A 15,292-nucleotide genomic window follows, 5' to 3' on the forward strand; every position below is an offset into this window, starting at 1 on the left:
AACAAACATACACTTTTATTGGTATGATATTCAACTTATGGGTTTTAGGTTAGTAATTTCTACCTCATAAATGAAAAAATCTCCACCTCTCAAAGTCAAAGTGAGAACATGTAGTAACCTATTCAACGTCGTCATCCTGAGAATATACGCAACACCGTAACCTCCAAGGAACATTGGACTACCTTGACAGTCACTATCGAACATAAAGTACTCAGATTCTTGTAGTTTTCCGAAAGCCACGTGACGTTTCCTTTCCGATTTTGTGCAACTTATTATTCCACATCTCCTGACGACATTACTGAAAAAAAATCTGCAAAGAAGGTTTTAATTATATTTTGCCATGTTTCATAGTACAAGATTTGATTGGATATGCAGAACAAGTAGAAAAAATGATTTTTCAACGTGTTACTTTTATGATCGATAAATGTCACCAAAATTGACGTTTAATGTCAATCGAAGAAACACTTATTCATTTATCAAAATATGACTCACCTTAGAGCTTTAAACAAGTTGAATTGCGTAACTCTAACCAAAAACATAGTTCCTTCCACAACTGGAGTGAAGGTAACGTTGAAAGCGAATGGAAATATGGAACAATCGGGTTTCAAATCGTCCATTGAAATTTCATAATCTTCATCGGAGATATCCTGAATGCACTCAACAAAATAGTTGTCTCCATTCACCAAAACCGAATCCACCACAGCTGAATTCCATTCTGCCAAATCATAGATTTCCATCATACCAATAGCAGTCACTAAATTCGCAAGAGTTTGTTTCCCTCTGGTTTCTCTCGAAAATCTAAATGGTAAATGGATACAGATACAATATTTTTCAATTTATTTCTGATCGTTACAAAACAAAACTATGTTCTTGCATTTATGTTGAAGGAGCTTTTCGACAATATTCCACACCGAACAAGTTGTGGAGGAAAGTAGTGCAGACATAATATAAATCAAATTTGATGAAAACAATACCGTTTGATGGAAATATAGTTTGGTGATTCTGATGGATTGATGAATGACCGTGCCTCATTCTTTAATTTTAACAAACCTATATATAAAACTGATGGTGAATTGAAATTGGGAGAAATGTTTATCAATGATTATCTTCACAGACCTGAACATCTATTATATATATGTTGCTGTATCGTTGATGTGCCAATTTTTAGACAGAATCAAAATCAACGAACTTAGGCGTGCGCAGCGTCATAGAACAGTGATTTCAAAAAATTATTCTACAGCGCCATCTAGTGTCGAGTTACAGAAAAATTGATAACCTATGAAAAATTACTTATACATGTCAAGTTTCATCACGATTGGTTTAGCGATGTAGAAGTTTATCACTTACCAACCAACCAACAAACATCCATTTTTATATATTAGATGAGGAATATAGGTACCTTTCCGAATATTGATGAATATTTCCCATCAAGGAGAATAGATCCTTCGGATATTCTTCATCCCAATTATGCCACAAATTGTCCACTGTACCACGAGTTTTTCCAACAGCTGATTGTCCTATTTTCCTGGACCATGGAATGGGATCTACTTCAAGCCACTCGACTTCTTCGTAAAATGGTTTTCCTATGAACAATATTTGGAAGTTAAAAAGTTAAAGAATTATAATACTTCATTTCAAGAATGTATACTGAAGGAATGGTCAATAAATTCATAACTAATAATAATAAATACAATTTTTATTTGAATTCAAGAGGGAATATTTTCAGTAGGAATCTATTTTTTTGAGGAAAAACTTTTTAGCTTTCTACTTTTCTATCATCGAACAAAAATGTGGAAAGAAAAAAGTAACTACCAAAAATATTTAGATCACACATAAAACCCATTTTAGATATGAAATATTTTTAAATAACTACTGTCACATGAGCATTGAATCACACAAAAGGATATACGAAAAAGTCACTCACGTCACATTCCTACGAATGTTTCAATACCGTAATAAATGTTTGAAATACAAATCGAATGGAAAGAACCCAATAAACACGATTATGTAAAATTGATATGAATATTACATAACTGATAATTCGTGTTATGTAACTATGTTATGTAAAACTTACATTCCTGTTATGACGAAATGTCTGCTACAATTACAACCTGATTTTTACGTAATATTAATGTCATTATTTTACATATATTTTATATAATTTTAGCGGGTGAATATAAACAAATATAACAAACTGACATAAAAATTACATAACATTCTCTAAACTCACATCCCTATTATGTAGAAATGTCAGCCACAAATATAACCTCATTTTGACATAACATTGATGAGACTACTTTGAATATATTTGATAATGCTATGATATTCACAAATGACTTCTTTACCACACCAATTCACTTCACACGTATATGCACATTTTGATTACATTTTGGATGCATGTGCACTCGCTCGCAGAAAAACTTGGAATAAATAACTTCCTGACCAAACTGGGTCTCCATCATTTTTTTTTAGAAAATATTCAAAACAAAAACACAAATACCAACTTATAGCGTGATAAGAATGTCTCAAAAACTCTAGCCTTTTCCTCTCACACAGACCAACATAACTCGTCTGGATGTTACCAACCTGAAAACAGAAACGTAATATTGAAGTAACAACTTTACGTAGGAGTTAAGTGAATAATAATATACCATATTGATGTTATATTCACTGTTTTGATTTTGACTTTTTAAAAACACTTTATCTTCAATTACAGACTTTCTTTGAATAATTAATAAAAACTACAAATACTGGACAAGTTCTAAATAGAGATTGAACAAATTCTAGATGAGTACTGACAAACTCTAAATATTTACTGACTATGATTTGACCTCACAGGGTTCATTTATAATGTGTAGACAGTGGTGTCAGCAGGAGACGATGGGAAATAACAAAAAGTATCACGTTCTGCTGACTCTGCTGACTCAAAGTCTTGGAAGTCGTTATCTTGGTAATCTGATACCAGTGGAATCGTCCTACTCACGATATTACAACTCCCCTTATCAAAGAAATGTTGGTGCTTTGCAGCAACTTTTATTAAGAAAATGTTTTTTCATTCAAACTCGTATTTAGCTCGACATCTTCAACAGGGTCTTCTAGACGGACGCTGGGTCTTCTTCTGGGAACGAATCTTGCCAGGGTTCTGGACTACTCTTGTTCTTGGTGGTCTCGGTGGGTTGTCGTTGCTTGAAGAGGTGATTCCGATGGCAATTGACTTCTTGCGACGGCACTTCCAGAAAATATACAGAGTCACTAGTGCGATGATTAGTGCAATTGTAAAATACGTGAACCAAGAAATATGTTTGTTCACGAACGGTTCGTTGATGAGTTTGTCCAATTCATCTGAGTATTGGTTCAACTTGTGTTCGACGATGTTGAGATCGTCGACATTTATTTAATTTAATTTCAGGGGTTTCAGCTCCGGGAGTTTCGATTTTTCCGGGAGGTGGTCACAGCATCGATATCGTATCTGGACTGCATGTTTGTTGTAAGTTACGTTCTGATATCTTTCAACGAAATATTTGGAATGAACTCTCATGTCTCAATGAAGGCGTTGCATTCAGGCTGAAGTTTCAGGAGAGTATTGGATTCGATGATTTTTGTAATTACTTCTCTGCCAATACAATTTATGGTGACTGGTAGAGGATCGGATATTGATATCAGCCACAGATTTTGAGAAATCACTTGAACGTTGTAGTCCTTTGCGTAGATCACTGTTGATTTACAATTTTCAGGCAATTGCAGAGTTTGTTTGAGGAGCTGGGCTTCACAAATAGGGTTGTGTCTATCGGGTATGGAAGCACTTCTGCACAAATTTTCAAGTCGGTTTTAATCACTTTACAATTATCTAAATTTTGAAAAGAAGTGTACAACATTGAATCGTCGTCTCGCGCAATAAATTTTTTAAATGTTAATAATATATGGTGAAGTCCTGTTCGAGCATCCAAGATTGGTATTGGATATAAATGACAAAGTGTGTACGTTTCAGGCTCTACGAGAGGAATATTTAAAACAAATACTACTCAATTGTCTGTTTGATATGCTTGCAATTCAATAAGGTCTAGGTATTGGGAGATATTTCCAATACTGACGTTTAATGGTAAATTATTTTTGTTCGATGTTTGTGATATTTCTTGAAGTGAATAAAGTAAATCTCTCGATGTTATGATTGAACCATGAATTATTTTCAATCGAGCGAAAGTGATTGAATTGATAATATCACCAATAAAAGTTTCAAGAAATAGGTAGCTTTCCATGAGTGATTCGCATATCTCTAGAATTTTTATTTGAGCTTCGTAAAATGCCATATCGTCTGATATTTCCATTAGTGATTTTTCGATTTCTTTTATGTCTTGATTGAAAGTCTCTTCATCAACTTGTAGCTTTTGAATTGTTGAATTGAAGTTTTTGATCACCGATGTGGTTACAGATATTCGATTTTTTAATAGATTTTCGATTTGGTGTTCGTTTTGACTTATTTTATTGATACAATCCGTGAAATATTCTCCATCGGATTCGTCAAGGTTTCCGGTTATTGCTTTCCAAAAAGTTCCTACACCATTTATTAAACCACGTTTTGTTCTTTTTTCAAATTTTTCTGTGTCTGTGAAAATATCTCTAAACTTTACTTGTAGTAAGTCTGATATTTGGTATGTGTTTTTATTTGAGCTTTGAAAGCTAGTATTCTAGGCACATCTCTATCAAGAAAATAAATGAGGTTTTCTAGGATTTTATCATTATTGTATAGAGCGTCTTCGATGGATGATAAATCTTTGTAGACCAAAAACGTCCATTTTTAATTTGTTATTTTGAGGGTTCCTTCTTGATGGAAGAAAATGCCGATCGAGTTATTGATTGACTCTAAGTTGTATTGGGCATTGGCTGTTGATGACAGCAGGAGTGTCCTGAAAAAAATTATTATTATTCATGAAAAGGTTTCAAGCGGTCGAAATTTACTTTAGTTTTATTTCGCGTTTTCCAATTCACTAACATCGCGGAGTTGGGATAAATTTCTAATATTTCAAATGGTCCACTGAACTTATTTTCGAGTTTATTTGAAATTTGTGACTCTTTCACATAAACCTTATCTCCTACTTTATATTTAGGGACGTTTTCGGAAACTGTCCTATCAAATCTGATTTTGGACTTTTCTTTTTGTCTTTCGGTTTTTGCTCTGGCCAATTTATAGAAATACGTCATGCGGTTATTAAGATCTCTAACATATTTTGAAATTAGGTCCTTTTGGTTTTAGAGCGTTTCTGGGGATCGACTAGCTGTATGTTCGAATATTAGTTCGTACGGTGTGAAACCTGTTGTTTTGTTTCTCGTATTATTATAACAAATAACTACATATGGTAAAACGTTCATGGGGTGTTCTTCGGGATTTTCGGCTTTATGGGCGCGAATCATTTCAGCAAATGTTGCGTGGAATCTTTCAATTGATCCGTTCGATTGTGAGTGATTTACACTCGAATATGTGAGTTTAATGTCGTACAGAAAGCATAAGTCTTTCATAAGTTGACTTGTGAATTCTCGACCGTAGTCGCAATGTATCCTAAGTGGTGTACCGTAGTATTGAAAGTAAAAAAGAAAGGCATTAACGACTGATTTCGAGGATTTGTCCTCTATGGCGTATGCTTGTGTGAATTTAGTCAAATCGTCTCTTATTGTCAAAGCGTAGTATTTTGTGGGAATTTCGAAAATGTCTACATTGATACGTTAGAAAGGGGTTTTTGGTGTTTCGGTTATGACAAGAGGTGTACTAAGGTTGTGTGAATTTAGTCAAATCGTCTCTTATTGTCAAAGCGTAGTATTTTGTGGGAATTTCGAAAATGTCTACATTGATACGTTAGAAAGGGGTTTTTGGTGTTTCGGTTATGACAAGAGGTGTACTAAGGTTTTTTCGGCAAATTTTGACTTTTTGACAAATTTCACATTTTTTCACGAAATTTTCGACGTCTTTAATGAGACCTTGCCAGTTGTATTTCTGTTTTACTCTTCTGATGATTATGGGAATTTGATCGGGGTCAGGAGTTGTCGTTAAGTTTTGACAGACTTTTAATTTGATTTCCTTGTCGGCAAAAATAAATGAAAGTATTTCTAATATGGGTAGTTCTAGGTTGTTTTCAATTGAAAAAGTTTTTCCAAGATCAAACTCATTTTGGGATTTATAAATAATATAGAACATGTGTTCTATGACAGATTCAGGGTCGAAAGGAAGGGGTATGATGAAGTATTTTCGATATTTTACTGATTTGCTAGAAAGTATGTTGATTCTATCATTGTAAAACTCTGGGAGGTTCTTCGAAGAGGTCTTCGATGATTTCATAGTGTAATGGTTCTAGTTTGTTTTGCCAAAAGAAACTAACAATGTTTTTATGGTGTTTATCAAGAAGTTGAGAATTATCGAAATCTACTTTAGAATAATCGATTAGAGATTTTGATTTATATAAATTGACAAATTTATTAAATTCTTCTTGAATGGTTTCTACTGGTATTTCGTTTTCAGGGGTGTCGTTTCCTTCAGGATTATTTCTCCCTTCAGGGTTGTTTTCGTTAGGGTTATCACTTATTTCGGGGTCCGCTTTTACTATGGTTTCGTTCTCGTTAGATGCGTGTATGGACATTTTGTGTTGGAAATTCGCGCATTTTTTGAAGTAGTTGACTTTGATTCGGGATAGTGCATCTGCATTTTTTTTGATTTTGCCGGGTTTGTATTCTATCTGGTAATCATACTCTTCGAGTTTGAGTCGCCAGCGTGCCAGCCTACTACCAGGGTCTTTTATTGAAAAAAGCCAGGTAAGGGGTCTATGATCAGTAATTAACCGGAATTTTCGTCCAAAAAGATATGGGTGAAAATGCTTTACTGCCCAAACGATGGCGAGAAGTTCTCTTTCTATTGTACTTCGATTCTGCGCTACAAAGTGTTCTAGACGCATATGCTATTGGGAGATCTTTGCCAATGGGACCTTGCGATAAAATGGCACCAATTGCAAACGCACTGGCGTCAGTTGTGAGCAAAAATGGTTCCTCAAAATTAGGGTAAATGAGAATGGGGCTCGTTATGAGTGCATGCTCAAGTTGTTCGAATGTTAGTCTGCATTCAGCGTCAAAGTTAAAGGGGGCATCTTTTTGAAGTAATTTTGTCAATGGTTTCGAAATTTTGGCGATATTGTAAATGAATCGTCGATAGTATCCAGCTAAACCTAAAAATGATTTTATTTCTTTTTGATTTTTTGGTTCTGGGAAATTTTGGATACATTCAATTTTTGTTGGATTGGGTTTGACTCCGTTTTGGGTAATGACATGTCCAAGATAGGCGACTTCTTTTCTCAAGAATTCGCACTCATCCGGTTGGATTTTCAGGTTCGCTTTTCGAAGTCTTTCAAATACTTCAGTCAACCTTGCTATGTGCTCATGGATGGTAGGAGAATATACGATGATGTCATCCATGTATACGAGACATTATCCATAACATTATCCATAATTCTCTGGAACGTACTTGGAGCGTTCTTCAAGCCAAATGGCATACGAACAAATTCGTAGTCACCATTGTCTACGGAGAAAGCAGTTTTGGGAATATCTTTGGGTTCTATTTCAATTTGATGAAATTCGTAGGCGAGATCAAGCGTGGTGAAATATTCGCATTTACCAAGCTGGTCTAGGAGGTCCAAGATGTTTGGTAATGAGTATTTGTCGTCAACCATTAGCTCGTTGAGTTTTCGGTAATCGATGACAACTCTACATTTCTGTTTACCGGAGGCATACATCTTTTAGCATTTTTGATATTTGTATTTTAACTTCCTCCTTGTGCACCTGTGGGTACCTGTAGGATTTCGTAAAGACGGGTCTAGTATCCTTAGTATCAATGGTATGCTTTATTTCGTTGGTGAAAGTGAGATTATCTCCTTCTAAATAGAAGATATCTTCGAATTGGAGGCATAAATCAGTTATTGATTGATGTTCCTCTCCGTTCAAATGTTTGGTTTTTAGTTGCGCTTTGATTTCTTGGATACGGTTAATATGGAGTTCGTTTTGGGAAAACGATTCATTAATATTCAAAATTGTTTCGTGTGTTGGAAGGGGTTCGAGTTTTATTCCAGAAAAATCAATTTGTTCTGGGATCGCGTTTGTATTTACGATAATAGTGTAGAACATGCCGTTTTCATCAATTTTGACTATGTCGTTGGGAATTCTTACTTTTCTTACTTCAGTTTTCTTGAAGTTGCAATGTACTTTGAATATTTTCTCCATTCGGGGTTCTATTTGAATTTGGTTCGGTTTTTCAGTCATTTATGGTCATTTATGTCTGAAACTTTGAACAAAGGGACCGTTTTAAAATTTGTTATAAGTTGTTAATTTTTTCAGGTCAATTATACAATAATTGTAATGTTTGAGAAAGTCAGATCCGAGTAAACCGTCAAAGTCGATGTCTAAGTCGTAGATAGAGACTTTGTGTGGAATTTATTAAAGCGGATTCATTCACGATAATTTTCTGGTCAGTGATATCTTGTATAGTGACGTTTTCAGGGAATCTAAGGGGGTATTTTTCGCATATTTTGGGTTTAAAAATGGATATTCCTGCACCTGTGATGATGAGCATTTTAAAAGTATTGGAAAAGTCTTTGATGTAGTACAGATTCTTCGAATTCATAGAAAGCATACGGCTTACATGAAAATTTGTTCCGGGAAATTCAAGTTCGGGTTGAAGTCTTGTATATTCAGGAACTGAATTTGAGATTGGACTTCTGATATAGGGTCGATCGATGGGTTGTTGGTTGTTTGGGGTTGAATAGGTGGGTGGTTCGTATTCGGGAGTGAAAGAAAATCCTGGTACATTGAAGGATCTTCAGGTGTTTGAATTTGGTTTTATTGGTAATCTTGATCACTAGCGGTATAGTAATCATAGTCATTATCGGTGGGGTAATAATCGTTGTATTGATAGTTATAGCTATCAGCTGTATGATAGTCTTGATTATAACCTGTATGATAATCTTGAGATTCGTATGTCATGAAATGAGCTCTTTGGTTTTGATTGAAAGTGACAGGGTAATTCGGATTTCTTTGAATTACGGGTGGTCTGAATTGGTTTTGAGATTGAAGTCGAATTTGATTTCGATTAGTCTGGGACCTGTTCGGCTGAGAATTTGTTTGAGTTTGGTCTTGAAAAATTCTGATTGGGTTAAGGGTTTGTTTGACTCGAAAAATTTTGATTGAGTTGAGGGTTTGGTCTCGCAAACTTTTGATTGGAATATTGATAATTATTTTGGGGTCTTTGTTGTCTTATTCGACATTCCGTGAAAATATGACCTATCTGACCACAAGTGTAACAGGTTCTTTGGGATGTTGGTTGGGGGTTTCATCTGAAACGTGTTTGGTTTGGTCTTTCATATGTTTTATGTTAGAAATAGGATAGTTGCATTTCTCTCCTAATTCCAACGTGGGCTTCAAGTAGATCTGCCGGATTGGAGGCACGGATTACTTGACCTATTCGCGGTTCTAGTCCGGTTAAAAGCGTATTTAATGCCATTGTTTCAATGAGTGCGAATTGCGCGTGTTTCTGTTCCGCAGAAAGGACGGATTTTTGTACACATGCGTGCATTTTGGCATTGTGGACTTGAAGGCGATTGAAGAATATTAAAGGTGTTTCGTTTGGAAGTTGTTTGATACGCTGGAGATCGTGAATCAATGATGTTAGATCTCTAGAGTCTCCAAAATATAAATTTAATAAATGTTTGATTTCGGGGTAAGTTTCATGATTCCTTGAACTTATCAATTGTGCTGCTCTACCTCTGAGTTTGTTTTTGATGTGAATCACTAATAGATCGCGTTGGTCTGCTATTGACATGCGAAATGCACAATCACAAGCATTTAAGAAAGTGTTAAAAATATTTGATCACCTTCGAATTCAGGCACTATTGAAAATATTTCCGATAACTTACATGGTTCGATTGTTTCTGGTTCTGGTTGGTTTTGAGGCATTTTTATTTATCTTAACAAATTTTTGATGTCAAAATTTGGATGATCGAACAGTACTTATTTACTATTTTCAATAATCAATCAGTATGACTACTGATTTTGCAAAGAATCAAAGTGATGGTAAATTAGATTGCAAAATAAATCGAGACAATTCAATAACGACTTACAGTATTACAATCTTCATTCCGATTCGTCGTTTTCTCGAAGTCGTCCAGCCAGGGGCTTCACCAGGTGTTCCTTCCGCTGCTTTCTTGAGTGATAACTCCTTAGGGGTTGTTGGTTCTTTCTCTGTTGAGGGATTAGAATCCGCCGCTACTAGTTAGGGTTTCCTTGTTCTAGCAACGTTGTCAGATCCTACAACAACTGCGCTAATTGTTATATTCACTGTTTTGATTTTGACTTTTTAAAAACACTTTATTTTCAATTACAGACTATCTTTGAATAATTAATAAAAACTACAAATACTGGACAAGTTCTAAATAGAGATTTAAAACAAATTCTAGATAGTTACTGACTATGATTTGACCTCGCAGAGTCCATTTATAATGTGTAGACAGCGGTGTCAGCAGGAGACGATGGGAAATAACAAAAGTATCACGTTCTGCTGACTCTGCTGACTCAAAGTCTTGGAAGTCGTTATCTTGGTAATCTGATACCGGTGAGATCGTCCTACTCACGATATAACATTGATGTTAGTTTTTACGTAATAGCTACGACATATTTACATAAACTATTTACGTAAATATGGCTTAAAGTATCTTAGAAATATAACAGAGTATTTACATAGATGTTTCCTTAATTTTATGTCATATTTACGTAAATGTAACAAGCGTGTTTGCTGGGAAGTGATTTTCGTGTAAGTGAATGTTCATGTTGTTTCTACAGGGTTCTTTCTTTCAGTTTGTATCTGGAAAAAGGTTCATATAGTCTACATATCTTTATGAAAAGTTTTTATTTCAGTTAGTTTTTTCTTTGTTTCTTAGAAAGTTTTCAACAATTTTCATGCCTGAATATACCTTATATATTCATGTTTCTTTCATGTTATGTATATAGTTATTTGGAAACTGTTACAACATTCTAGAAGGAGCACTAGTGGTTGTAATCTTTGAAATTTTTATTTACCTAAGTATTCTTTCTTCGGAACCATTTCAGTATCATACTGTTGCAACCTGTAACTCAACAAAACCTCCTTCGGTGCTTTCTGAATAGAAGTTACTTCAAAGTTATAAAATCGATACGATTCTCCACCAGATATAATAAGTTTTTTCAATCGAAATTTCAACTGTTTGAGGCTCTTGCAACGCACCCAACCTGCCTTTGCACTTCTTTGTACACCATATGGGTCGAACAAGTGGAAGATTTCATTCTGAGTCTTATGCACTACATAACAAGCATTGGGAAACTGAACTAGGAAGTAGGACAATTTTTTACCGATGAGTGTGTCGATACCTGTAAAAATAAAAGGTAGTAGTATTTGTAAAATTCATGAAGAACTTGAAAAATTAAAGGAAGCATTTGATATTTCCACGTCAGAAAAAGGAATACCTACATTTAATTAGGTTGGATAATGCTGTGAACAACACGAATAATAGAAGAAAGATGCCACTGATGACAGCAGTAATTGAAGGCGAATTTATGCAGTACAGTATAGTAGGGCAAAATAATCCAAATAAAAATCTCAACTATATAATAATAATAAATTCTCCTTATTTATACTGGTGGAGTTTAGCTTACGCTAATCCAGGGAAATTTAGGAATTCATACAATTCTATAAACTCTGACCACTCAATAGGACTCGAAATATTATACCGTACTAAAACATTTCCATTGTGACTGCTGAGGTCATCTCTTTGTAGGACCGTGATACAACGACGTGATGAGATTGCTTGTCCATCTGGAGCAACGGAGTGCTCCAGATGACAAGGCTTCTCAGACAAGGCTGCTTGTACAGAGTCGCACTAAGGAAAGAGCGATTTTTGTTTTAATAATATGCGGCTGGATATAGGAAAAGTATTCAAAGTTTAACTAATGAAGGAAACAAAAACAATTTTGTGTACTTAATATTGAATGAATTGAAAAAAAAGTGTCATTTCATTTTAGCAGGACAAACGAGTAAAGAGTATTCAATTTCGAAATGACGTTTTAGCGTATACATTGAAGAAATAATAAAATAATAAATCCTTTTGTCATTTCAGAACGACTCCTCAGATTCTGAAAAACTGTTACAGAAAATTCATCATTAATATTATTTAATTATCAACAGGTTCCTGTCAACTGAATCATCCATTTGATGATCTTATCTTAACATTTTCATTTCTACTTTATCTTTCACATGCCCTACGTAATTATTCCATTTTTTATCGGTAATAGACGAAACAGCTCCAGTAAAAACATTTTTAAGATCACAAAATTCAAAATTAAGGTAAGGGAGAAAACGTAATACTATTCTATTAAGTGTTTTAGCAATTTCGTCAGCTTTTCTGGAATGAAATGGAGCGTTGTCTAAAACGATTACACAATCCTCTTCTAGTTTCAGAACTACGTTCCTTATCCAATTCTCAAAATATATGCGAGCCATTTCCTTATGATAATAATAATAATATAATAACTTTATTTGTTCAGTATACAGAATTCACAATGAAATAAATAATAATATAATAACTTAAGTGGCTAATAAAGAGAGAGAATCCCATTGAAGGAAAAATCTTGTCATGGGTTATACAGTTGAATATAAAGAAAAAATCATATATGAATTCTAGTATCACTGTATTCAACCAATAAATATTTGAATCCTATAAAAACGTCTGCAGTTGCGCACGGGTAACAAATATTTTAGGTATATTTTAAGCATTTCTACTTCTTGTTAATTATGACATTTGGGAATGACTTGAAGTTTGACAATAAACTTCTAATCATTAAAGTAGGTTACTATTGAAAATCACATTTTTCATGATAAGTAGAGTAAAATTATATTATATTATAAGTTCATTGAATTTTCAACAAGACAATGTGCATATTGTAAATTAATTTTTTTAATATTTCTTCAATAGTTGTTCGGAGTTAAGGATTCTAATATATGTTTTATAATCATCAGGAAGATAATTAAATAATTTAGCACTCAAATAAATATGACTTTTCTGACCACGAGATCTAGAGCAAAAAGTAGTTTAATTTTTTTTGTGTTGGATACTTCTTGTATTATATGGGTTTGTGATAGATTGTACCTTACTTCTGTTTTTACATAAATATTGAAGTGAACTGTATGCATACAATTGTCTTACATCAAAAATTATGGATTCTTCAAAGAGATCATTAGATGGATAAGTGATTGTTTTATCAAAAATAATTTTTAAAATAGTCGTTCACTTAGTCGCCCGTTTACCTCGACTCGAAATTATTTACACAATACTATTTCTGGTTTCTCGAGCAAAAATCTATTTCTCCTTCTTTTTTCAAATTCAAAACCTAATTCGTTCAATGATTTGTGGAATATCGACCTTTTGAAATTTAGTAGATCAGGATCATCGTTCAGAACCTTTAGACGTGAATCTATTGCTATTTCGTTTCGAAAAAAAATGATATTCTTTCTTTCTAATAGCCTTTAAATGAAAATCGCCTACCTTTTTTATTTTTAAGGTGGAGTGTAGGAACACAAATTCCCAGTTTTTTAGCCATATCAGTACTTGACATTTAAAAATTTTTAAACTTTGAAATACCGTATGTGTACACACCACAGGCGTTAAGACGTAACTGACCAATCCGACACTGTAGTGATATACCTGAAACAATGAATTCAAACTGCCGATTGCAGATAAATCTGATTGGCTAGCGTAAGGAGGCATGTTTATTTAACACAATAGATGCAAATGTATGTGGTGATCATGCTTTGATCACGCATCTATAGTTGTTTGGGTTGCTTTGTTTGTTGGATGGATATAGTTCAGGTGACGTTTTTATCCTGATTATCACTTTTTAAATGGAGTCAGCAGCAGTTATGAAAAGCAAGAGATATTGCAGAAATGCTGGGCTGATATTTGAACAAGTTTCGAATTTGACTTCTCTTCTAGCTCCAAGAGAGTGAAAAGGTTTAGTAGTAGTTATAACAATTGAAGTACGCATCGAGACTAGTTCGTATCTCTTGATAAATGACGATTTCAAAGTAAAAAACATTGTTTCCAGAAATATGAAAACTGCTTCCATAAATATAACAGATCAGTTTCACTGAAATTGGAACGAGTAAAGGGTAAGAGGTACCACAAATGAAAAAAGTTGATTATTTGAGAGAAATCACGAAATTAGGTTTTCCAAAAATGATTGATCTCTTGAGTAGATAGCTGATATACGAGAGGAGTTACTGGCAGTAACTGGGGAAGTTAGCTACTGAAATCAGAGAAGAAAAAGTTGGAGGTCATATGAATTTCACTTGAATAAGGAATGATGATTATTAAGCCGATTCATTACGAAACGAAGATTTTGGAAAATAAGCCTTAGGATGGGACAGTTGTGAAAAACATATATTTAGTATGTCTACAAGGAAGAGGAATATAACGAAACTGAAACAAAATCAAAATATCCTGTTAGCCAGAAAGAATTAAGCGAAGATTTGCGGGTTAGTGCTGATAAATTCTATTTGATGAAATAGTTCTGGAAGAAGATGGTGATATTAGTATTTCTATAAACATACATATCCAATTGAGTAAGATTCTGGATTTGGCAGATAGATGATAGCATCAAAAAATTAAATGGTCTGACTCCTACCGTATCTATTACAAACCTTTATTCAAATTCCTGTTATTTCTCCAGTTCTCTATCTTGATCATCTTCACAATGATATCGAAGAAATTTTTTCCAACCAAAATATTTTTTATAGTCCTTTTTTCCGATATCTCCAAATCTTCAGCGTGGGAATACACGTGTTGTCCGTTTCTCAAAACTTGATCCACTTTTTTGGTATCCCATCGTGCTACAGGACAGGTTAATAACATCAAACAAGCACAAATACAAATGAAGTGATCTTCTTTCAATTCATCTGATAATACTTTTCGACCTTCGATTGCCGTAGTTCCTTCTATAGTATGGAACCCTCTTCTATATTTGTAACTTGAAAAGAAAGAAGAAGATGTTTAAGAATAGTTAAAAACGACATAAGGCCGTTTATGACGAGCATAAGTTTTGTGGTCTAAGCGATCAGCCTAGGCCAGTAAATTATATTTTGTTGAGTACTTTTTTATCATTCGTCCACGAAGAATCAGTCATTAAAAATTCTAGTAATCAATTTAAATGATCACCTGATGACAACATGAGAGTAAACTGA

General features: G+C 34.1%; 1 protein-coding gene across 2 annotated transcripts in view; it reads right to left on the minus strand.

Annotated features, from left to right (window-relative positions):
• Positions 1-15,292, minus strand: part of LOC111512305 (uncharacterized) — a 105,215-nt gene continuing 89,923 nt past the window's right edge. Inside the window, exons 14-18 of one of the 2 annotated variants that reach the window (XM_074183588.1) lie at positions 14,753-15,078; positions 11,101-11,427; positions 1,400-1,583; positions 493-798; positions 1-298 (exon numbers count right to left, since the gene is read on the minus strand). In XM_074183588.1, the coding sequence (XP_074039689.1) occupies positions 31-298; positions 493-798; positions 1,400-1,583; positions 11,101-11,427; positions 14,753-15,078 (1,411 nt within the window). In that variant the 3' untranslated portion in view covers positions 1-30. Of the gene's footprint in view, positions 311-492; positions 799-1,399; positions 1,584-11,100; positions 11,428-14,752; positions 15,079-15,292 lie in introns of both variants that reach the window. The other variant, XM_074183587.1, reaches the window with a different exon arrangement.

This window comes from Leptinotarsa decemlineata, unplaced genomic scaffold (genome assembly GCF_025532065.1).
Source record: "Leptinotarsa decemlineata unplaced genomic scaffold, Ldec_3_MD MMD2_tig00026340_RagTag_RagTag, whole genome shotgun sequence".
NCBI classification, from domain to species: domain Eukaryota; kingdom Metazoa; phylum Arthropoda; class Insecta; order Coleoptera; family Chrysomelidae; genus Leptinotarsa; species Leptinotarsa decemlineata.